The sequence below is a fragment of the Lactuca sativa genome, chromosome 5, assembly GCF_002870075.4.
Source record: "Lactuca sativa cultivar Salinas chromosome 5, Lsat_Salinas_v11, whole genome shotgun sequence".
In the NCBI taxonomy this organism is placed as follows: Eukaryota; Viridiplantae; Streptophyta; class Magnoliopsida; order Asterales; family Asteraceae; genus Lactuca; species Lactuca sativa.
Window position 1 is genome coordinate 39005872 of NC_056627.2, and position 25829 is coordinate 39031700.

At 36.5% G+C, this 25829-nt stretch overlaps 1 protein-coding gene across 1 annotated transcript; it reads left to right on the top strand.

Annotated features, from left to right (window-relative positions):
- The first annotated feature begins 19364 nt into the window (after positions 1-19364).
- On the top strand, positions 19365-21346 carry LOC111900699 (uncharacterized). The gene is made up of 2 exons (XM_023896580.2): positions 19365-19624; positions 20570-21346. Exons 1-2 carry the CDS (start codon positions 19463-19465, stop codon positions 21143-21145), a joined length of 738 nt encoding a protein of 245 aa, XP_023752348.1. The 5' UTR covers positions 19365-19462; the 3' UTR covers positions 21146-21346.
- The last annotated feature ends 4483 nt before the right edge of the window (positions 21347-25829 follow it).

Sequence of the window (25829 nt, forward strand, 5' to 3'; positions counted from 1 at the left end):
TAGTTAGGGTTCATTTCTACATTTTCTAAGCCTTAGAAGTGCCATATTCGGGATTTTGTGGTTATAAAGGGGTATGACTTCAAATCTGGAACCATTGAGGGTACCTATAGCATAAATGTGCCAACTTTATTGCCATAAGAGCCCCATGCATCTTGTAGACTCCATTTTAGGGCCATTTGAGCTAAATACCCCATGCATGAACATCAAGTTTGTAACTTTACGTGTATTATGGACACTAGGAGGCTAGATCTATGTTATGGATGTGTTGAAACCGACTGGAATCAACTGTATGGACATGGACTTTGGAAGGAGCTGGCACGGTAGCAGCACATCACACATATATGATTTCGGCATTTTAAGATCCATGGGATTATACTTTTACATTATTATTATTCCACGACATGTTTTTGATATTTTACTTATGCGATTATGGGTTGATATGATATTGATAATGTTTTTCAATAAACAATTTTATAAGTTCCTTAATTAAAAATGAAATTTTTGGTTGTGAAATTTAGGATGTTACAAGTTGGTATTAGAGCCTTGGTTTGAGGGATTCGGGCGCACTCTCGGGTGTGTCTGAACTCAAACTAAGGACTTGGTAAAATATTTTCAAAAGTAAAATCATTTTTGTAAAAGGAGTTTGAAAATAAATTGAAAAGAGAAAAGAACTTTGAAAAGAACAAGGTGTGTGATGCATGCGATCGACCGAGCTCAAGTAAGTTTTCCCCAAGATACCCATACATTTTATGTTATGATATGATATGATTATAAGAACTGCAGGCTAGATTAGGGCTAAGGATCTAAGAAGGAAGCCTTAAATGCCTATTATATATGTATGAGAACTTCATGTTAGATTAGGGCTAAGGATCTAGGAAGATGCCTTACGAACGAGATGGAACCAGGGAACTTGTAGAGTGTGTGAGACCCCTCGAGATTATGTATGACCCTGATGATTATGTGTTTTGTTTCAGAATGCTAATGATTACGCATTACGAAGCAGGAGGATCGGGATCAGGATCCGGTTCAGGATCAGGATCTAAATTAGGTGTTGAGCCAATTGATGAGGGACTACGTGAGTTCATTGCTTCTGAGATCATGTAACACCCGTAGATTCGAGCCAGTCAATTTAGAGACAATGAGCGTCAAAAATGACTTTTTGATGGAAGATTATTTAGAAGGAGTAATCTTAACCAAGTTATAGTATATGTCACAAGGGTTCCATACATATAAAGAACGCCGAAATCCAAGTTATAACGAAGAGGTTATGGCCTGTCGAAGTTTCGCGATAAAACCGACACGACACAGTGTGACGTAAAAAGTAATTTTTTGATAAAATACTTTTTAGCCTTAGGTATCTAAATGAAAGTTGTAGTATACATTAAACCGAAAGCGTGCATAAAAATAACGCCCAAATCTGACTTCATATGAGGAAGTTACGATTTTTTTAAGATTTGGCATAACAGTGCACTGCCCGAAATTCGAATTTTAGATCGATCCATTTTATTCCAATGTTACCTAAATGAGAATTTAAGATCTCATTAATAGGAACTCAAAGATAAAAAGACAGACGAAAACAGAGTCAGTATGTAGAAGTTATGAATTTTACACGGTCGTTTAACAGTGTAATCTTCTCATACTGTTACATTTAAAATCGGTCGAGAATTAGCCGATAGAGTCAAAATGAAAGTAATAGATATTTTCTTTACCTACGCGTGGATATAAAGAATGTCAAAAACAGAGTTCTTATGCGAAAGTTATGAATTTTTAAAGATTGGTAGTTTCACCTGCGTCTGGCGCCACGTGTCAGCACCAGACTTCGCTTTGGAGCCTATACAAGGCTCACGATGTGAGCAGCCTTGTTCACGACATGAATCGGCCCAGAAAGCCTATAAATAAGGGCGTAAATCATCCCCAAAACTCACACCTTTCATACTCTTTCTCTCCCATTACCCCCAAACCCTCTTCCCCTTCCCTAGCAACTTCTTAGTGCTAGAGGCGAGTCCCGGAGCGCCGGAAGGCTCCGAGAAGAAGAGCTTTCGACTTGGAAGTTCTGCCCCTGTAGAGCCCGGCTCCTAGACAAACCCCCTCGTAGGTAAGATACGCCTATCATATTTTAAATATAGCTTATATTTAAATATAATATCGTTACTATGCACCTATGAATAAGATTTATTAGTGATTCAAAGTCGTTATACTGATTGATCACCTTTTGGGGATGATGTGAGGTGTTTAAAATGGGATTTCCAAAAAGTATACTTAGTATACCAAACGGACCCTACATTCGATATTGTAATGCCTCGATTCTCGAGTGTCAATTTATGGTTATAAATTCTCATGATTTCAAGGTCTACTCGACAAGTTGGTTGCCTGACTCGTCAAGTAGCAGCGGGTTGGTCCACGTGTTTAAGTGAGCTACTCGCCGAGTCCAAGTAGAGACTCGACGAGTAGGAGCTGGAGGGTGAAACCCTAAATTTCGGATTTTTGCACCCTATTTAAAGGATCATTGGTCTCCTCAGCCTCCCCTTACAGCCTCTTGATAGCCCATAAACCCTAATTTGTGTGAGTGTGCTCCATTTGTGTATTTTAAGCTTTGGTAGAGGATTCTTGGTGAGAAGAGCTTGGAGAGCAAGTGTCAAGAAGCAAGGAACATGTGGGATCTGGAATCTACCTCATTTGGCATCCTTTGGAAGGTATCAAGTCGTTATCTTGACCTCATTTCATTCTAGATCTCTTTTGGGTGAATTTTAGGGATTTTCTAGCATATTATGAAGCTATTCTTGAGTATGAGCTCAGATATGAAGTTGTAACTTCAGATCTGAACTCTCTTTGGTCTCTAAGTCCATAAAGCTTTTAGCTTTGGCAGTTATGAGCCTCTCCTTATGTGTAAAACTCCATTACAAGCTTGGTTATGTCATTATAAGACTTTAGAGCCTTGCATGCACGTAAAGTTTGCAACTTTATGTGATAAACATGCCTAAGGAAGCTGGATCTGCAATATGGAACCTTAGGATGGCTTAAAAAGCATCTGAATGCTAATGGATTGAAGGGACTCGGCGAGTTGCATGGTCAACTCGGCGAGTCTGATGAAGATTGTCGTGGACTCGGCGAGTCAGTTAGGGTTTTCCCGGTTTTTGGCACGCATGAAGTTGGCGAGTTGCAAGGGAACTCAATGATTTGGCCTAGGATTTTACGGTCACAAACATTAGGAACTCGACGAGTTACTCAAGTGACTTGGCGAGTTGAAGATTTATTCAAGGAACTCGACGAGTGGATAGTTGTACTCGACGAGTTGAGGTCAACATGGACTGTTGACCTTGACCATTGACTTGGGATTTGACCAAGGGTTCACTAGTTGTCTTCTGAGGGCATTTTGGAAAATTGGAAATTTACAGATATGGTTTTATGGTGAATATAAGTGGTGGAGTTGTGACAGTGATCCGAGAGTGGAGCTTATCACTTCAGCGCATCAGTTCTGAGGTGAGTTATCCTCAGTATATCAATAGGGTCTAAGGCACCAAGGCTGGCCCTTTATGGATTTGTATCCTGATTATGGCATGATATGTTTATTGATTACATCCTGGTAGTTCGTATGGTGATATGCTTATGCTTACGCTTAGTGACCTGGTTAGGTCGGTGTCTTGGTTATAGGATGATGCTATGTTAGTGAGTGGTTAGGTCTGTCTCTCGGTTTTTGGGATGTTGCTATGATTATCGGGCTGTTGGATCGATTTAACTCTTATATGATACGAGTTAGCATATGATATTTATGTGCACATGTTTGTTTGGATGGGGGTTGAGTTGAGGCGGTCCTGCTTCGTGCTATAGGCTAACATACCCAGCAAGCGGTCCGGATAGGCTGTAGGCTTTGTGAGGCAGTCCAATCATGTCGAAGGCTTGGGAGCGGTCCAGATAGGTTGTACACCCTGTGACGCGGTCCAGTCATGCCGAAGGCTTGGGGCAGTTTCGACGGAAATGCCCAGCCCTTCCACATCCGTAGCAAGTGTGGCTTGGTCCTGCATTGTTGCCGCCATTGTCGGTGTTGTTGTTGTTGCGGTTATTGTTGTTGTTGTTTCCCTGTTGTTGGTTCTGAGGAGGGTAGGTCCCGCAATACTTCGCCGTGTGCCCCTTCCGATTGCAACTGGTGCACTTCATCTCTCTGCATTCTCCATTGTGATGGAGACCGCACTTGTTGCACTTAGGAAGATTACCGGAATAAGGCCTAGGAGCACTTGGAGCAGCAGAGGCTGGAGCATGTGGTGTGGGTGGAACTTGAGTGGTTGCAGCATTAACTGCCACTGTTTGCTGCTTCTTGGATGATTTGGAGCCTTGACGTCCCTTCCTCGTATTGTTCTTTCCCTTTTTGTTGTCATTTTCCTTCTTACCTTCAGCTTCCACTGGCTTCTCACCGTTCTTGTTGTTATGGTCATACAGCTTCTTGGCACTGTCGAAAGTTTCGGGATTTGCAGCTATCACGTTTCCTTGGATTAGGGAGGTTAGTCCCCAAATGAATCGCTCGATCTTCTTTCCTTCTGAGGTGATCATGCCAGGGCATAGCAGAGACAATTCACTAAACCTTGAAATGTATGCATCTATATCAGCATTTCGGACGGTGAGATTCCACAGCAATTGTTCCATTTTCTGAATTTTGCCACGAGGGCAGTACTCGGCCATCAACATTTCTTTCATCTCTGCCCATGGCATGGAATTGGCTACGGGGAGTGTCATGGCTTCCACGTGTCCGTTCCACCAAGTGATCGCTTGGTCAACGAAAGTGCATGCGGCAAACTTCACCTTCATCTCCTCAGTTCATTCACATATCTCGAACACCGATTCCACCTTCTCGATCCATCATTTCAGGGTAATCATTCCTCCAATGTCGTTAAAGGTTCGTGGTTTGGCGTTGGAGAAATCTTTGTAGGAGCATGTTTTGGTAGGTCCTTGATTCATCTCGTTGTTTGAACTTCCAGCCCCTTGTCCATTGACTCCTCCATTGTTCCCCTGGTGAATTTGTGCCATCGCTGCGGTGACCACAACAGATACAGCTGCTTGGAATGCAGCCGATTCGACTTCGGGTGGGGTTGGCCCAGGGTTTCTGTGGGTGGGTCGTTGAGGCATCTTTCTGTCATGGAATGGAAAGATGTTGAGTGTTTGTGGTTTTTGTGAGGTTGTGATCCTATAAACTAGGTGTGTGGCACAAACTTAAGTAATTTCACAAATTAGCACACAATCATGGATATGTAACACATAACAGATTAAAACATCACAATAAACATATAAGATTTTTCATTACTATTATCTGCACTTTGATACATGAAAATTTTGCTCAAAAGAGCATACATAAGCGGTGCAAGTTCGGCAGCATAACGGCTCTATGAGTTGTAATCACTTAAACATAGAGTCGGGGTACATAGCATAGATCATAGTACTAGTACTAAGGACTGTTACGACTAACCCTAGTCATGGTGGGATGTGCTAGGGGGTGGTGCTGAGGAAGTGGATGCTCCCTGAAGACGAGCCACCTGTCGTTCTACATCCTGGATTCGGGACTCCCACCTTACCTGCCTCATGTGAACTCTCGGAGGACGTCTCACGTCTCCTGCTCTGCACGCTCAACCATAGTCCACATCTGGCATACCTGATCAGCGGTACTCTGAGCTAGGTTGCCTGTGTTCCGTAATCGTCTCACCATGACTGGAAGGGAACGATCGGCCGGTCCTCCATCCCTCAGGTCAAAGAACTCGCGTCACATGCCGAACGGGGGTCGCTGTCCATGCTGTCTGCTCCACCTCCAAAGATCGATACCCCAGGAAGGGTGTAGGACTAGTGGGGCCCACCCGTTAAGCAGACACTCTAATCGGATAAGGGGGGTTGATGACTTCGGACTTTGTGTCCGAATCACCCTCTTCGTTATCGCTGGGTTCCTCCTCGAGACCTCCTTCGGCTTCCTCCTCCTCCTGTTCCTCTACTGGCTCAGCAGGTCCGCCCTCGACTTCTGCTTCAGGTTCCCCGTCGGATTCCTCCTTGGGGTCTTCCTCGGGCTCTTCTTCAGGTTCTTCGTCCAACCATCCGTTATTCCCCTAGTTTGGGAAATAAGGATATCCGGGGTGGTGGAAACCAGCCATGCTGTCTGCGAGAGTGTGTAAATATGCTAACGTTATTCCTAAGACGCTACAATTATAGTATAGATTGAGCTGATGTTCTCTTCTTGGTGATAAAGGGGTATGTTTTTAGGTTCCCTAGCCATCACGATTTCCTAGGGACATGTGATAGTTGTACCTTGGAGGAAATGTAGTTGATCAGGCTACATCCACTCCTTGATTATGACTATGAACAGTCCTGGCTTAACCGAGATGCTAGCATTATCTTGTTTGGTTCGGTATTATGTTCTTTTTCCTAATTCACACAAGCAAAGATGTTTTATCGTTATGTTTTACTTGTTTTGTTCAGAGTTGTGTTAGTCCCACTTTTTGGTTTATAGTTGCATATCAATGTGTGGTTAGATATGCTAGTTCACTATAAACAAAGCTCTGATACCAACCTGTCACACCCCCGAACCAGACGGCGGAAACGTCCGAGGGCTCTTGTGACTTAAATTGAATACCATCACAATGAATATACATGAATCATAACATAAATCATCACCATGCATTAAATAATACAACTGATATTGTTTACATCCAGTACTTTGTTTTTAAACATTACAAATTCATAACACAATTGTCTGATAGATACCATAAGCAAAACACACTGACATTACTTGGTACTTATTCTTCGGTTTACCTGTTACCTGAGAATACAAGTTAATTTTGAAAAACGTCAACATATGAAATGTTGGTGAGTTCATAAGCAATGTTGTTATAAAATGATGTTGTGTAGTTTGTAAAACCCAGAAAATCCGATATTTTCTGAAAAGATCATTGTTTATAAAAAGTGTGGAGATCCGTAAATATATGTTTGTTGATTTTTAAAACATGTATAAATGTTGAACCTTAGTATTAATCACGCAAGTGAAAATGTTGAACTTCCTAGGAAAACCTGATGTTTTCCCAATACATAAAATACAATGAATTATCAATTTGTTATACCGTCACGACGAATGATTTTGATTTCTCACGTGGCGTTGGATTAATTAGGGTTTGTGAGTCGTTATAATCATGCATTAGAAATGACTAGTTTATAACTACATGTTTCGAACGATCCTTAAAGGTGTCGCCCGTTACTACTCACTTAATCGAACAACCATGATTACTTTTGATTAACGTCCTAAATCTGTTTACCTTGATTTCTCGTAAGCCTAACAAACGAGGAAAAAGGGGAGTACGAAGTCCCGTTATTTCCGTGAGTTATTTAGGCTGTCAGGAATGCGAAAGGCACGCTGGCCCAACTCGCATTTGATTTCTTGACCTCACTAGCAATACTAATGGGCCACTAGGGACCAATAGCACATCAGAGCCATTGAAAGTCCTTTTACATGAAATCGGGTCATAGGAGGCCCAATAGCACATAATCATATTCCCTTTGGGCCCAAAGATCATGTTAATGGGCTAGCAAGGCCCAACAAGCATGGTTTGAAACTTCCAAGCCCAAAGTTTGTAAGTTTGTTCATCGTAGTTATCGCGTATTTATTTAGATAGTTTGTTTTAACGCTTGTTGTTTTATATTGATTCGAGATCGAATCGCTTCGTTTGTAACGATATTTATTGTTGAAACTGTATTTGTTTTCCGTTTCGTCGGTAGTCGTGGATCTTGCATTTTGTATTAATGAATTAATTTGTTTAAAAGTGGAATTTGACATTTTCACTACCCTTCTTTTATAAAAATAACACTTTTGGTCCTTTTATATAAAAGAATTTCATTTATAGTCCTTAAAACATTTTCTTGACACTTTTGTATCATTTATTAGATGAAAACACAGTTTTAACCCAAAATTTATTTTGTTGAAAGCTTCAGCCCTTCCAGAATGGTGTTTCTCGGTTAGAACCCCATTTTCACAACTTTTACAGTTTTGGCCCAAAATCTAAAAACTTTACATTTTTTGTCCTTTTTGATAGCGAAAAGCATTTTTGACTCTTAAAATGATTTTGTTATGCTAATTACCCCCTGTTTTATAGAAAGTTTCATTTCAGCCCCTTCAATTTATCATTTTTCGCATTTTGAGGCTTATTGGGTCGAAAAGCCCAAAATTAGCCCATTAAGCTAAAAATTTACATTTTAAGTCCCTTGAAAATTCTAATATTCAGAAAAATGATTATAGAAACTGTTTTGACCCTTTTGACCTTCAAGAAACCATGACTTGTCGATTTGTATCCCAAGTTTTGTATTTTTGACAATTTAAGCCCAAAAATGGGTTTTATGTTAGAATATGTTCATCATAACCTTATAAGCTATTATTCTTGACTTGTTTAGTGTAAAATATCTTAGATTATGTTTGTTTCCTTTCTGATGTCATAAATCTCGGGTTTACACCTTTTTTTGGTAACATATTCATCACAAAGACACATGAAATCACACACATACATGCATAAAATCACACATAACATACACATACACATAGATCTACACATTTTCTTGTATTCTCCCCCATAAAACTCATAAAAACCTAAAAGAAAGGGGTATGAAGCTCACCTTGAGTTGTAGTTTTGTTTTTGAAGAAGATTGGGAGAAGTTTGGTGCTATTTTCGGCCCTAGCAAGTTCCTTGGATGGATCTCGAACTTAGTGGGTTCTAGGATTCAAGATCATGAATTTGAATGGATTAAGAGATGATTTTTGATAAAACAAAGAGTCTAGGTCATAGATCCAAGCATGAACTTACCTTAGATGATGATTTTGTGGAAGAATCTCTTTGAAAGCCTCTTAGATCTCGAAAATATGGAGAGGAGTGGAGAGAGTTTCCTTGAGAGAATTTTGAGTGAAGTGTGTGTGTGTTTGTTTGGGTTCAGCCAAGAGCAAAAGAGAGAGGAAGAGAAGAGATCTTTGATGGGATAGTTGCATGAAAACATGGGATGAATGCATGGAAGACCCATATGTAAAAATGAGGTGGCATGCAAAAGTCAACTCTCCTCCATTTGAGTAGTTGGGCCGAGAAAAGGAGAAGGAAAAAAAAGATTTGGGCTCTTAATGCTTAAGCCCATATTATAATCCATTTAGGTGAATTTTTGGCCCAAATAAATCTAGGAATGATTTTTATGGACCATTAGGGCTAATTAGGTTAGTTATGGCCTAATAAGGTCCATTAAAGTATTTTATTTCATTCTAGGCCCAATATGGCCCAAAATATTAAAATAAATAGAAGTGGGTCCAATTAGAGCCCATTTAAGAGTTCTAAGCCCAAAGTAGTCAAATTGGAAGCTTATTGGTCCATTGGGCCCAATAAGGAAATCCTAGTCCAAATAGGACTTAAATAAGGATTTCTAGGGTTTTCCAATTCTTTGTTGACTATTTGAACGTTTGTATGAAGTGTTTGATTGAAGTTTTGTTGTTATTGAATAAGCATCCTACATGCTTTCACATTGTTGGTTCACATTTGTTATCATTGTTCAATGTTTACAAGGCATCAAAATTCCTAGTTGTGACAGTGTGGGGACAGTTGTTGGAGATGATTGGGTCTTTCAAGACCGCCATGGTTGAGTATTTTGTCGAGCGCCATGCAACCATTGCCGAGACAGCTGCCACATCAGCTTCCGCGGCTGTAGTGACGACAATGAGATGAGCTGGTGAAGCTTTCCGATACCGAGACTTGTTACATATTCTGATAAGCAGAGGGCTGCAGTTATTTGGGATCACGAATATGATATGTACTCGTTATATTTCCGCAGGTTGAGAGGGAGAGGCTAGCACGTGAGTTTCCAGATTTGAGGCTCGGGGGTTTGCTCGAGGCCGGAATGTGAGTCGCGGGAAATCTAGAAAAGAGTGATGATTATGTTCAGCTGGGGTTTTAGCAGCTAGAAATGGAGTGGTTAATTCAAGGATTGGCTTTCGTTTTATAGGGCAAGGATTGTGCCCTTTCAGTTTTCGAGCTCGAAGGAGTAAGCAGGCTTGTGACCCTATGATCAGGTTGTATTTCAGCTCGGGGTCAGTTGGTTGCAGGGATTAGCGACATTATTTCAGCACCGGTGGGCGCAGGTGGGTCGAGGTGTCATAAGTATTTTATGAGGTTTGGTTTACCTCGGATCTATTGTATCATGTGGTAAGGATTGATGATGCGACCTATTGCAATGTTGGGATTGCAGACTATGTCTTGGGAATATTTTGTAGCCCGGTTTAGGGCAGTGGTTGCTTCAGCTACTGCAGTTCAGTTGTGAACGTTTGAGCGGTAAGCTTGTTTGGAACACCTTTGGAAAAAGGTGTATTATGTGGGGGGTCTGCCGATAGGGTCCTATAGAAGGTTTATTCAGTATTTTCAGGATTTAGTGGTTTTGCAACCGTTAGTGATTGACGAACTAAAGCGTTAGGGGAAGTAGCTCGTCGCCGAGGTATTAGTTGCAGCATCTATCTTGTGGTCTTCAGGACTTGAGTGTGAGGTCATTCAAGCATTAGTGACTGTCGGTTTCACTGCGATTCAGGAAGTGTTCATCTGGTTCTTAGAAGTGTATGATCAATTGGGATTGACTAGTAATGGAGCACTAGTGGGAAAGAGTTGGTTGTCATCGGATCGATCATTAGGAAGTGAGAAGGATTGGGAATCCTCCAATTTTCATGAATTATGAAGGCTTAGTCGAATCTAAGTGGGGGAGGGTTATCCCGGGATGCGAAAGTGGGAAAGGTTTTTGAAACGGGGATAAGTTTCACAACCTGACATAGAGAATGGAGGCCCTAGTGGCTGCTTGGTTTGAGGGTTGTGTTGATTGGGGGTTTGGCAAAACTTCCCAGCATAAGAAACACGTCTTCTTGGTGCTTGATAGTAGAAGTTGGGGAACCAGGTTGGATTTTTAGTTAGGAATTGAGTTCAGTTCGAGTATTCGGTCGAGGGTGTGCTCGACTCTGAGGGTTTTTCGATTGATAGATTGAGGGTTTTGTTAGCTGCCAGGGCTCGACAGTGCATTCAACACGGATGTGCGGGTTATTCAACGTATATGGTAGACACGTGGGTCAGTGGGCAGACCACGAATTTCCGATAGGGTGGACAATCGACATGAGGCCTAAGGTTAGGCCGGGGTTAGAGTCCACAGAATGGATCAGGAGTTCGGAACCCCAAGTGGGTGAGAACTGTCTACATGGGAAGGATCAGATGACGGGTGGTCCAGGAGATGCTCAACAGTTTAGAGCGGTCCGGATAGACTAAAGGTTGGTGGGGCATACCAGTCAGGCTGAAGGCTTGAAGAATGGTCCAGACAGGCTGAAGGCCCAGGGAGGGCGGTCCAGACATGTTGAAGGTTCTAAAAGTGGTCCAGATAGACTGAAGGCCTGGTGAGGCGCTCCAGTCATGTTGAAGACTTTGTATGTGTTTGTAGATCTATATGCGAGTATTGGGTATGCTGCTATGCTATATCAATCAATAGGTCTGTCCCCGGGTATTGAACATGTTGTTGGAGTAGGCTGAAGACTCCGGTGTATTTTTGGTTTGATCGGAAGTCGTTATTAGAGAAAGATGGTTGACTTAAGGTTTCATCACTTGAATAATTGTAAACATATCATTAGAATCCAAAGTGAAATACTTGTCATAAATCTTTAATTTGGATATAGTAATCCAAGAAGCTTGATATCACATAGAGTTTCTTAGTTATTAAAGTAGCTAGAGGAGGTCATAACATATTTCCTTAGTTAAAGTCACAATTTCCATTAAGCATGTAATTTGTGAAAATTAATTAGCATTAAGAACCAAAAAATCACCAAATCCAAGAGGAGTCAAAAGCTTCCACTGCCATGTTGGGAAAATGTTTGTATGATTGTGCGAAGTGAAAACTAACACAAGTAACAAGAAGATGTTAAAATATAAAACATCCTCATAAAGATTCAAGAACAAGTTCATGGAGTTCTTCAACATTCAACCAAACATTCAAGTGATTTCACTAAAGTCAACCAAGATTAGTTTAGCCTAGCATGACTAAAATCAAGAAAACAAAATAAGAGTTAAGAGTACTAAATATGTAGCAAGAATCAAGAGCAAAATGATAATGGTCTTCAATTGTTCTTGGTGTTCTTGAGGCTTCAAAATGCAGAGAAAAAGCTCTAAATTTTGGATGTGAAGAAGTATGCAAAAGATACACACCAACCTTCCCAATATAACACAAAAAATGAATTCTTGGAAATGCCCCTGCAGGCCTGTGCGCGGCCTACTTGCTGCTGTGAGGGTGGGCTGCACAAGTGGTGCCTAATGTGGGCTATTTTGATATTTGGGCTTTCATAGCTTTAGCTCATTGACCAAGATCGCTTCCCATCAACTAGTAGCCCATAAATCTATAAGTTTATTTCAATTTAAATCCAATTTTTCTTCTCCAAACCATCCAAAGCTCGAGTACTCGCCCGATCATTTTAATCCCGAATACATAAATGTTCCACCATTTTCTTTTAAGCACAAGCCCATCTTCTTCAATGCTCCATGGTTGCTAGCCCACTCCATGCACCATCTCCACTAGCCATCAAGCCCACAATTCTTGTTATCCTCTATGTCTACTTGCTTCCCAAAGGTCCTGAACATTCCCGGTCTGCTACCATTTTTGAAATTTGCAATTATTCTCACAAAACTAGAAAGTACCCGAAATAGTCATAAAATAACAAAAATGAAAATATGTATGAAGATTAGCTAAATTATGAATGAAATATGCTAAAATAAACTATAAAAAGAAGTAGATAAAATGAAACTATCAGTGGACTTGACATCCTACTAGTGACTAGGATGCATATCTTATATTGAGAGAGAGAGAGAGAGAGAGAGAGAGAGAGAGAGAGATCCCTTTTTATTTGAGAGAGAGATGGGTCCATCTTTATTTGTTTTAACATTTATATTTAAATAATTTTTTTTAATAAAATGGAAAAAAATAAATTAAAAATGCATATTAGTCTTTTAAGTTTAACATGCATCAATTCCATAATTAAACTAGCTGAAAATAACCATCAATTTAAAAAAATTAAGATTTAGACCAAAATCCAAAAAAATACATATCACATGGACAAATTTTATAAATTTGTAAAAAAAAAATAGCCATAGAAAATTTGAATTTAGCATTTCTTCAGTTTTACATTATGATAATTAAATGTTTCTTGTGGTTCTTTTTAACCCAACAATGTTTGGTATCTTAAGTGTTAAGTTTCTTTGTGAACGTAGGAAAGCATAATTACTTAGAACATCTCTTTCTTTTATAGAAAAGTGTTTCCCATGCTACTTATGTATTTCATGCATTAATTTCTCTACTTTCGTTTCAAAATATAAAGTAATTGTACCTAAAATAAATAAGAGACAGAGAAAGGAAAGTAGGTTTGTAGGTGGCTTTATCACTATCTTCTTAATTCAATAAATTCCGTTGAGAGTATAAAATGAGAACATAGTGTCGGCCTTTTCGATTAAAAAAGTTCGTAAAAACTATATATGCGATAATGTAGCTTGACGGTTGCTAGTTTTTGGAAAGAATCACTAAAAGCGAGCAATATAGGTGTGCATGGGGCGGTTTGGTTTGGTTTGGTTATTGGTCAAAATTGAACCATAACCATTATGATTGGTTAATGCATTTTGGTAATCATTGGGTATGGTTAATATTGGTTATGGTTAATGGTTTTGTCGGTTCACGGTTTTGGTTAATGGTTAATATTGGTTAACCATAATGTTTAAAATAATATACATGACGAAAGTATATTGACATAAAAAATGAAAACGGAATACAAAAAAGTTCTCGAGGCCAATGTTTGTAACCTAGCTTATAGTAATAGAATAAAATGTGTATTGGGATTAATGGTGTGAGAAACATCCATTTAGAATTATAAGTGTGAAGATTAAACTAATTATAAATAATGTTTACAAATTGTAGAATTAACCGATTAGGAATTACAACATTAATGAATAATCTAACTATCGGCATGATTGAAATATTGTGTGTGTCTGCATAATCAACTGTTTATGGTTTGATTGTTCGTTCGTCTTCTGATAAGTGGAGATTAATGAATTATATTTTGGAATCTTAATGGGTCTTAAATAAGTTTTACTATATTATTTTATATATAATCTATAATTTTTATATATTAAAATATAAAGTTAGCAGTTCGGTTAATAATGGTTCGGTTAACCTATAAACCATAACCGAATCGTTAGTTATCGGTTATCAAAAATTAGAAACCGAACCAACGGTTTTTAAAATGGTTCGTTTATATCGGTTAATTTGTTTTTGGTTCGGTTTTTTGGTTATTATTCTCACCCCTAGCGAGCAAGGTTTAATGAAACTATTTAGAAAATTAGTGTTTAGTCGTTTAAATAGAAGTTGTCATTATGGATGAACCTAGGTTGAATTTTGTGATATATATGCTGTCCGAAATTACACAATCAACAAACAATCTAGATTTTCATACCACCTTACCTTGTTTGTCTGTGTGCACCTACTCCAACAATTGAGTAGGTAAGTTGGCTATTTATGCTTTGTAATCTCTTTTTTATTCTAACATGTTGTTAGTTTAATAAAATCCTTTATGTTTTTAAAGCAAAGATCAAGTAAATGAGTAATCATGATAACCATGTTTAAAACGGAGTTAATAAAACCACGTTGAAGGTGGATTCTCTTCCACAAAACACTTAAGTTGTCTTTTAAAGCACTCGTGATTTGTTTATCTTTGATTCCATGCCACTGTACGAGTAGTAAAAACATATTTCGTATTGTTATCTTCAAATTTAGAATTCTCTTTTAAACCAACGACAAACTTTTCAAGTCGACTAATGAATTCGTTTGGATTTTTGAGCATAGGTGAAGATGAAAGAAGTTAAATAAGAAAGGTATATTGATACGTAACTACCAATGTAACAACCAACCATTATCATTTCAACAAATGGATGAGTTGATAAAATGAAATAACGATTTAAATATATAATTTCTGTTCATTAATAAGCATTTAAATAAATTTTGATTGATAGCAACAAACTAATTAGCCTCTAATGGCCATAAAATTTATTCCAATTTAAACAAGTGGTTATGATTTTTCTATTAGCTTAGATAGTAATTAATAAGAATATTTTACCACCAATAGATATCTAAAATGTATTTTAATAAATATTTTACGTTATTAAAAATTAAAAATAATACTTTTATTACATTTTAATTACAAAAATTAATTTGTCATTTGTTGAATGTATTTGCAGGATGAATTGTATTTGTAGGATGCCACTTTCTCATCGTGGTGGTGGTTGATGAAGGCCACTTTTGGGTACGCTTATATTGAATTTTTTACAAAAAACAAAAGTTTTCGTTTATTGAAAGACTTTAATAAAAGCTAAAAAAAAAGATACACGTTTTGCTGTTTAAACTACGAAACGACGAAATCGCAAAACTCAAGAACATAGCAATTGTGTTTTTGAAGATTTTTTTTCTCAAATTGGTAAATAAACTTATTATAGATCTTAAAACCGAATAATTCATAATTATGTATATAAAAGATTCTTACATTTTGATTTTTGTTAAATATAAACTTTTTTATTTAAAAAAACATCATTTTTTAATTTTATTTTTGTTTTTGCCAAGGTTAACAGTAATCTTTCCATTGAAATTGAAGACATTTTTTTTCCTAAAAAATCAAACATTTGGCAATCTTTTTTCTTTTTGATTCATAATGTCTATGTTTTTTTTTTTTGTTGTTGGCACTTATGGTGTTCTTGATGAGGAGGATAGAGGTTTGATTGTACATGAGTTTGCTAATAAAGAAACTAAAAGTTTTGTATCTACTAACTTAGGATGGAATATCATAAATAGTTTTGTGTATGCTAATTTGATGATTCAAGATTCTGTTTGTGAGTTATTGGTGAAATGCGCTTATAGTTTGATTTCTATATCACGCATTGCATATTAATTTGTACACTGTTTTTTATTGATGTTTAGATATTATCATGTCATAACTATACTCTTGTCTTTTGCAATGTTTCCCTGGATGTTTGAAGCTTGGTGTTTAATGAGTTTTTTTTTTTAAAAAAAAAAGAATAGTTATGTCGATCCTTTTAGTTAAACGTATTGGTTTCTTTTTGTTTAACATTAATATTTACAATATTGTCTAACACTCTAACCCACTATTTTAAAATGTGCGTAGGTTGGTAGCATTTACTTAGTGACCGTGAAGATTGAGAATCATACGTATATTTAGAAGACCTTCATATGATTATTCTTGAAATAGAAACTAACATTTAACGATTACATTATTTCTTGATTTAAATATTATAATCATCATACAAACTTTTTAATTACATTTGTTTGTTAAGACAATTATAAGTTTGAGATTTTTTTTTCCGCAAATTGTTTACTCAGCTGATACCTAAAATCATTTTATAAGTATTTCTACGATTCTAGTTCAAACTACTCCTACAATGAGTGCTTCATAAAATTAAATCAAAACTAACTTTTTGAATATGGACAACATTGGCAGCAACGGTTACCAAATCAAGAGCTTCTACATAACCATTATGAATATGGACAACATTAAATGAAACATGAACCAGAAACTTTCAAACCCTTCTCCAATTTAAGGAACTTCTTCTACAACCAAACAAAACCTTTGCTTTCCATTGAAAATAAAACCTGAAACCAGTATACATAATAGATTGCATAACCATATAAGGTTTTAATTTTATGTGTGATTTTTGAGGGATTGGTTGAATTTGATTTAAATTTATAATCTTGGTATATGGTTCTTAATGATAGAAGACAGATGAGATGGCAATGATGAAAATGATTGGGGAAGATAAGGGAAATACGTTATTATGTTGATTTAACGACCTAAAGCCATACGAAGTGCTTAACGTGTGAAAGATGGACACATCATCACCAACACCACTCCACCAACATCATAAAATGGTATTCACAAGTGACTTGAAAGAATATAGAGGTAGAGAGAGATATATGCAAGTTGGCAAGTTTCTCACTATCTCACATCGGTGGGGGAAGAAACATTTTGTCGGTTTATAATGTTTCTCTTTTGATAGACCTTCAAAGTTTTTGAGTGGATCAAGAGATGGGTCAAGTCCACACACACGCCTAGCCTAACGGATGATGTTAGTGCGCGAAATGCCACAATTTAGGTGCATTTGGCGTTTACATGACACTTAAGTCGTTGGGAGATTTCACTTTTGGCGATGCTCAGCCGGGTCAGGTCGGATCGGGTTTGCCTGACCAGGTCGGAGATTTGAGCAATATTGACATCATGAGGAGGCAAAACCTTTTAGAATCCTTTGAAAAGATAGGATAAACTTTAGGTTTGAATTCTGATAAGAGAGATAATCATATCTAATTCAAAATTCAAACTACCACATGTCAGTCTGAAAGAGGCTAAAAATAGGCACCAGGTCCGAGTTTTTGGGGCCTCTTGGGTTTCGTTTCACTATAAATAGGACCTCTCAGGTCCAATTTACGACATACGAAATTCGCAGCACTTTATTCTCTTTTAAATAATCGTAACTTTCTTCCTTTCTGAGCATTCATTTTTCATTTATTGTTTTCCATAGATGTTGGAAAAGCGATAAATCTACATTAAATCCTAAAGTTTTACTATGTTGCTTATATCTTTAGAAGCGATGTAAAAAAACCTTAAAGGATACGAGACAAATTTGTGTAGGTTTCTACAAGTAATATCACCTATCAATAAGTTGGTTTAATTTATTGTTTCATATTTAAATCTTTCGAACAACAAAATAATTTGTTTCTTACAATTAAATATGATCGTGAATGATATTTTTGAATTCTGAACAAAACTCGGTAACAATATTATTAATAATAATAGAATTTATTGTTAACAACTTCTCAACGTTTAATCATCAATATTAACCGTTGTTTGTTTGCTTATATGAAAACGTTTTGGATATTTAGTCATAAATATTATCTATCCACTCATTTGTTTAACATTACTAAATAATTCGTTATTAGTTTATAATATTAATTATCAAATTGTTTAAATATCAAAAATGAATTTCAACAATGTTTACTACCGACTTGAGTTGCCACATCATCCTATGAAAGGTCTTACATGACCGCTAGCCTAAGTGTTAAACGTTCAAATTAAAAAGATTATAATAGACCAAAGGACTTCTAGCCCAGCGGTATCCGGTGTTGTCTTTTCTCCTTGAGGTTAAGGGTTCGAGTCTTACTGTGGACACAAGTGGAATAATTTAGGAATAGTTTTAGTATATATATATATATATATATATATATATATATATATATATATATATATATATATATATATATATATATATATATTTGCGTTCCAAAAAAACAGAAAAGATTATAATAGAATTAATCCTTATATATTAAATGACGGGGAGGAAAGTGAAGTTTAGTGGGTTGTTAGTTGTTACCCGCATTTTCTTGGTTTTTACTTTTTTTTTTACATTGGTTAATTAGTATTAAAAAAAAAATTATTCTTTTCTCATACTCCAAGTTGTTTCGCCAATACTTCCATCGAGATTTGAGTTGGTTTCCTCTTTCCATTATAACATGTGCCCACGATAAGTTTTCATTCTATTTTATTAGTAAAATACGAAACTTAACTAGCTAGAAAATATTATTTAGTTTTTTTTAAATGACATATCATCTCATAGTTAAAGTGTATGATTCAAACTTGGATAATTCCATTTAAAATATATTATACTATAAGTGATCAAAATAGGCCACTTTGGAGTTAAAAAATTTATTATGTTATTACTATAAAATACATATAAATTGGTTGAACATAATCACATGATAGATGCTTTTTGTTGATTTTAACATGAAGGTCTCGTATTTTCATCACTATCAAAGACGTAATAATATTTCTCGTGACTGAGTAATTAAGATATGATAAAATTATTACTATATATTTATAGGGATAATGCGACCGAGATATGTATAGCAAATAATCGTTTCTATATTTAATTAAATACAAGGCATGTGTCTAAGTCCTAAGATTTTATCGAAAAATCGTTATGTTATTTAATTTAATTGGCATTATATGTCTATTCTAAAAAACGAATGTAAAAACTCTTAAATAATGATTTATTTTGAAGACTAGACAACTTTCATTTGCCAACTTTTTGGGAGATTTTAAGAGTTTTTTTTATATATATATTTTTAAACTTTTATATAAAAGTTTTAAGATAGTGCTAATAGTGAATTACCGAAATAGCCCTTAATGCTTATGCATCAGAAATAGACCCTGAAACTTTATGTCACGGGGCGGGGACCAATCCTATATATATCAACCGCCGTCCGCACACCTCCACATTCATCTTTCGTCTGTGTAAACTCTAAAACTCCAAAATATCTTCTTAATTTTGCCAGTAATTCATATTGAAATCGATCAAAAATGGAGGAAAATGTCCTCGATTTTGTGTTAGTGCCACTAGGATTGTTCCTCATGGCGGCGTATCACGTCTGGCTCCTTTATCAGATTCGTCGCCACCCTGCAACCACCGTCATCGGCATGAACGTTATCAATCGTCGATTCTGGGTGAGCGCTATGATGGAGGTATGTGTATCTATATATAGCTATTATCCATCATACTATGATTATATTTGCATGCAATTAATGAGATCGATCTATCATCTATACACACACACACACATGAATCACATCTCAAATCCTTCGTTTCTGCCGATTAATTAGTAATATGGAGGAGATATAAAATTGGGGGAATCAGATGATTATTTCCAGAAACACTTAGATGCGTGTATATGCATTGGTATGAATGTATGATGTGTTTACATGATGCATGTATTGTATGACGCGTGTGGTAATTAACTGTTTATTGACTTATACATGCATGATGCACCATAAATTACATTTACATATGTTTGATGATGAGAGGTTTTAAACTTCAGTATCCAAATTCCAACCCCATCGTCGATTTTTATTTTTTAAGAAAAAAAAATGTTTTGTTATCATTTTTTCCCTCAACATTTTTGTTATGGCAAATTGAACTCTAAAAATACGGTGTAAGATTATAAATTAATAATGAAAATGAAGGTAATGGAAGTTTCAAAGTGAAATAGAAATCAAAACATTTCTTTCTAATCAATTAAACCACGTTTTCTAAAACAAATTAAATAGACGATCTCTTTATTTAATATTCACTGTAACTAACCTTTTGAATTAAAAAAAAGAAAAGTTAATCACCAAAATTTTGAAAAATGGAAATATCATGTTACACATTTAATACATTTTCAATTATTATCACAAAATAAACATTTTTCTTAGAAAATGTCGCAACCTTACATTTCATTACGAAAGAAAAAATGGTTTTATGATAACTGTTGAAAAGTTTGTAATTTTACAATTAATGACCATCGATTAATTTACATAACAAACATTCTACTTTCTTTAATTTGATATTGTGTTTTTTTTATAATTAACTCTATTAAATAAATACGATTCCCTACTTTTTAATAAAAATGGTTAAACTTTGGTGGACAGGACACGCAAAAGACTGGAGTTCTAGCAGTACAAACATTGAGAAACAACATCATGGCATCCACTCTGTTGGCTTCTACAGCCATCATGCTCAGTTCTCTAATCGCCGTCCTTATGACCGGAGGAGTTACCGGACGTGGCTCCTCCGCCGCCGGAAGCATCAACGACCACCACTTCATCGGTATAACCTTCAATCAGGGCACCAAGTTCATGTCAACGATCAAGTTCTTCAGCATACTCGTCTGCTTCTTGGTATCCTTCTTGATGAACGTTCAATCGATCAGGTACTTCAGCCATGCCAGTATGCTAATCAATGTTCCTTACAGAAAGATCACGAGTTTCACCAACCACCGTCTCACGGCAGAGTACGTCGGATCCACGGTGAATTTGGGTAGTTACTTTTGGTCTCTTGGTCTTCGTGCTTTCTACTTCTCGTTCCCATTGTTCTTGTGGCTATTTGGTGCTATAGCCATGTTCGTTTGTTGTATTTTCATGGTGTTCATGTTGTATTTTCTGGATATAACCTTCGAGGTTGGGTGGAAAGCTGATGCGATGTCGACAGATGAAGAAACTGGTTAAGGAATAAGAATAATTAATGCAATGTTCTTGGATTCAATCGAAGTTGAATCTTGTCAAGATGTTAGTTAGTTGTTAGTCAAGTATGTGTTAGTTATTAGAACGTTAATCTGTTAGACTTTATTGTTGACTATCTTTCGATGTATATTTATTGATAAGGGTCTGTAACCATTAGTTCATAATAAATGAAAACACATTTTGACATTTCTCTCTCTTTACTTCCTCAATCGTTTCATGGTATCAGAGATGAGATCTCTGTTTCTCCTTTCTTTCTTCCTTAAATTGATTGAAAGCTCAATCGATTTCTTTCTTTAGTTAGGTCAAACAAAATCCCCAATTTCTAGGTTTGAATCGTTGTGATTTTTTTTTTTGAAATGGCGACAAATATCACACAATTTCCTGTCTCAAACATCACGAATTTTGTTTCTACTCAATTGGATGGAGAGAATTATCTAGTGTGGCGACATCAATTTAAAACTATACTTCAAACCATTGATCTGGAGAAATACATCGATTCAGCTACTTCTCCACCTACATCTACTTCACCAGATTTCATCACATGGAAAAAGATGGATGGATACGTTCAAGCATGTATTAACGCCACTCTTCATGTCTCTGTTGCTCCCATTGCGATTGGAATTAAAACCGCAGCAGAAATTTGGAAATTACTTGAAACTTCATACTTACAGCAGGCTTTTGCAAAGAAATCTCAATTGAGAAGTGAGTTACAGAGTATATCTCAAGGTGAACTTTCTATCAACTCATATTGTGATAAAATAAAAGTTCTTCATGAGCAACTCAAATCAGTAGGCGATTTAGTATATGAATCAGATCTTGTTCTTCATTGTCTCCATGGTCTTAATGTTGCATTTGATAATTTTGTTATGATGATTGAAAACAATGATACACCACCTTGTTTTGCCACATTACGATCAAAACTACTCATACATGAACAAAGAATAGCTAGACAATCCAAAATAACTTTTGATTCTCCTAATGCCATGAATGCACTAGTTCAAGTCAACTTCAGTCACCTAGTGCTATGAATGTCACGGTTTCAAATCAACCTCCTCATGTTGAAAAATCAACTGTGATATGTCAAATTTGTCATAAAATTGGACATGATGCAAGTGTATGCTTTCATTATCGTGGGTTTCCACAAAATCGAGGAGGAAGAAGAGGTGGAAGAAATAATGTTCGTGGAAGAGGAAGGTCTAACAGAGGAAATTATGGAAACTTTAATGGAGGAAGTAGAGGTGGTTTTAATGGTACTTTTTATAGAAATATGGCTGGATTCACCAATTATGGAGATGCTCCACTGAATCACAGTAGTGATGAAAGGTGGAATTGGGGAGAGAATGCTAATGTTGATATTCCATCATCACAACAACATCCACCTTATGATCCAAATCAACCTGGTTTTAATCCACATCCTTATAATCAGCACACAAACAACTCTGTTCAGCATGGTAATGTTACTGGTTACTCAGCATTTGGACCTGACCATTTTTCAACATGGGCTTCAACAAATCAATATTGGCCTGGTTATGTTCCACAATTGGGAAATTTCAAACGGTTGAGTCATGGATACCAGATTCAGAAGCAACTGCTCATATGACTCCCAATGCCAATCTTGTTCATGGAGCTGTTCCTTACAAGGGTTCTGGAAAAGTAATCATTGGAAATGGTAAATCTCTAACTATTTCTCATGTTGTTCATGCTTTTTTAAACTTAACTAAATGCACATTAAAACTATCTCGAGTTTTTCTTGTGCCATTGTTGACCAAAAATCTTCTGTCAATTGTTGATCTTGTATAAGATAATCCTTGTCTTGTTGAGTTCTCATATCTTGGTTTTTCTATCAAGAATTGGGCAGGTCAGATACTCCACCACATTCCGCATAGCAGCAGTAATCTTTACTCCTTTGTTGCTTACAGTGCTTTGGACGGTTCTTCAAATAGACTCTAGCACTTTAGACTTGGACATCCATCTTCATATGTTTTTTCAAAACTTTCTTTTTTGAATAAGTTCAATGATAATAAACCATGTAATGATTGTAGTATTGCCAAGCAAACTTGGTTGTCTTTTTCTTCAAGATTATCATATAGCAAAGTACCTTTAGAGGTTATACATTCAAATATTTGGGGTCCAACACCTACTGTATCTCGTTCTGGTTATCGTTACTTTATCTCTTTCATTGATGGGTATAGTAGGTTTACATGGCTTTATCCTTTGTCTCATCGTTCCAATGCTTTTTCATTATTTCGCCATTTCAAGAATCATGTAGAAAATCTTTTTCTACAAATATTAAATATTTTCAGTGTGATGGGGCTCTTGAACTTACATAAGGACAAATGGCACAATTTATGAGTGAATCTGAAATCACTTACAAAATTTCATGTCCTCACACCCCACAACAGAACGGTATAGCTAAAAGAAAGAACAAACATTTTTCTGAAGTTGCACGTGCTTTGTTATTTCATGCAAATTTGTCAAAGAAATTCTGGTTTGATGCTTATGCTACTGCTGCTTATCTTGTCAATCGAATTCCATCACAAGTTCTTGATCATACTTCACCATATGAGACATTGTATCGATCCAAACCAGATTATACATTACTTCGCGTATTTGGTTGTCTTTGTTACCCATTTCTTGGAGATATTTGTGATGATAGACTTTCGCCAAAGTCAATCCCATGTATTTTTGTTGGATATGCTCCAAATCACAAAGGATACCTTTGTTATGATCCACATTCACTAAAATCATATACCTCTCGCCATGTTACATTTCATGAATCCACTTTTTCTATTCCATCACCCATGTTTTCAAAAACAATACCCACTACATTGTCAGTAATAATTCCATCTATGCCGTTCTCTCATTTGTCTCAACCTCCATCTTCATTATCCAATTCAAATCCAAGTATTTTATCTTCCAATACAACCTCTTTAATTACATCCAATGACAACTAGAACTCATGACAACACTCGACGAGTTACACCTCGTAGTGATCAATTTGTTTATGAATCTCAAGTTTGTCCAACTATTGAACCATCAACTTTTCATCAAGCTCAAAAGTGGTAAGTCTGGTGGGATGCCATGAAAGTTGAAATTAAAGCTCTTAATGCTAATCGTACATGGGTGCTAGTTCCAAGACCTTTGAATAAAAATATAGTGGATTGTAAATGGGTGTACAAGATGAAGCATAATCCAGATGGTTCCGTTAGTAGATACAAAGCTCGGCTTGTTGCCAAAGGATTTTCTCAAACCGAAGGTGTGGATTATACAGAGACTTTCAGTCCAGTCATTAAACCTTCAACAATTCGACTTGTACTTTCTATAGCATTTTCACGGGGTTGGACAATAAGACAAGTTGATGTAAACAATGCCTTTTTACATGGTGAGCTCACAGAAATTGTATACATGGATCAACCTTCTGGTTTTGTTGACCCAACACTTCCGAATCATGTGTGTCTTCTCAAGAAGTCGTTGTACGATTTGAAACAAGCTCCAAGAGCGTGGTTTGCAAAGTTATCCACATTCTTGATTTCTCTTGGTTTTGTTCAATGTCTATCTGGTACATCTCTTTTTGTTAGTCATACTTCCAATCATCTTACATATGTGCTTATATATGTTGATGACATAATTGTCACTGGAAGCTCATCTGATCATGTTAGTACATTGATACAACTACTGAATTCTCAGTTTGCCTTAAAATACATGGTTCCACTCAGTTATTTTCTTGGAATTCAAGCGACTTTTAGTGATGATTGTCTTATTCTTTCACAACAACGTTATATTCTTGACTTGTTACAAAGAACTGACATGAGTCACTGTAAACCTCTTCATTCTCCTGTTTGTTCTGTCTCAATTTTCTGGAACACCTTTGGATGATGTCTTTACTTATAGAAGTATTGTTGGTGCTTTACAATATGTTGTGATCACTCGTCCAGAAATTGCATATGTTGTGAGCAAGGTATCTCAGTTTCTTCAACAACCCACAGATAAACATTGTACTGCGGTCAAAGGAATATTAAGATATCTTCAAGGCACTATTAATCATGGTCTTGTAATACGAAAAACATTATCCATGTCATTACATGCTTACATCTGAGCAGATTGGGCTAGGTGCCCGGATGATAGGAGGTCCGCGAGTGGTTTTTGTGTTTTTCTTGGTTCCAATCTTATCAGTTGGAGCTCAAAGAGACAACATACAGTGGCTAGATCCAGTACAGAGGCCGAGTATCGAGCTCTTGCTCATACAGTTGCAGAAATTTGATATCTTATGTATTTAATTCAAGAATTAAACTTGTCTGTTTCTTCTTCGCCTATACTTTGGTGTGATAATCTTGGAGCCACATATCTCGCTGCTAATCCCGTTTTTCATCAAAGATCAAAACATATCGAGATAGATATCAATTTTGTTCGGGATATGGTGTTGTCTCAGAGTTTACGAATATGTTATGTTCCTACTGTTTCACAAATTGCAGACATTCTAACAAAGGGACTATCTGCTTCAAGATTCAAACATCTTCCATCCAAGCTTCACATCCTACCTGTTGTTTCTCTTGAGGGGGGATGTCAAGATGTTAGTTAGTTTTTAGTCAAGTATGTGTTAGTTACAGATTATGTTAAAGAGTTAATATGTTGACTTTATTGTTGACTATATTTCTATGTATATATATAT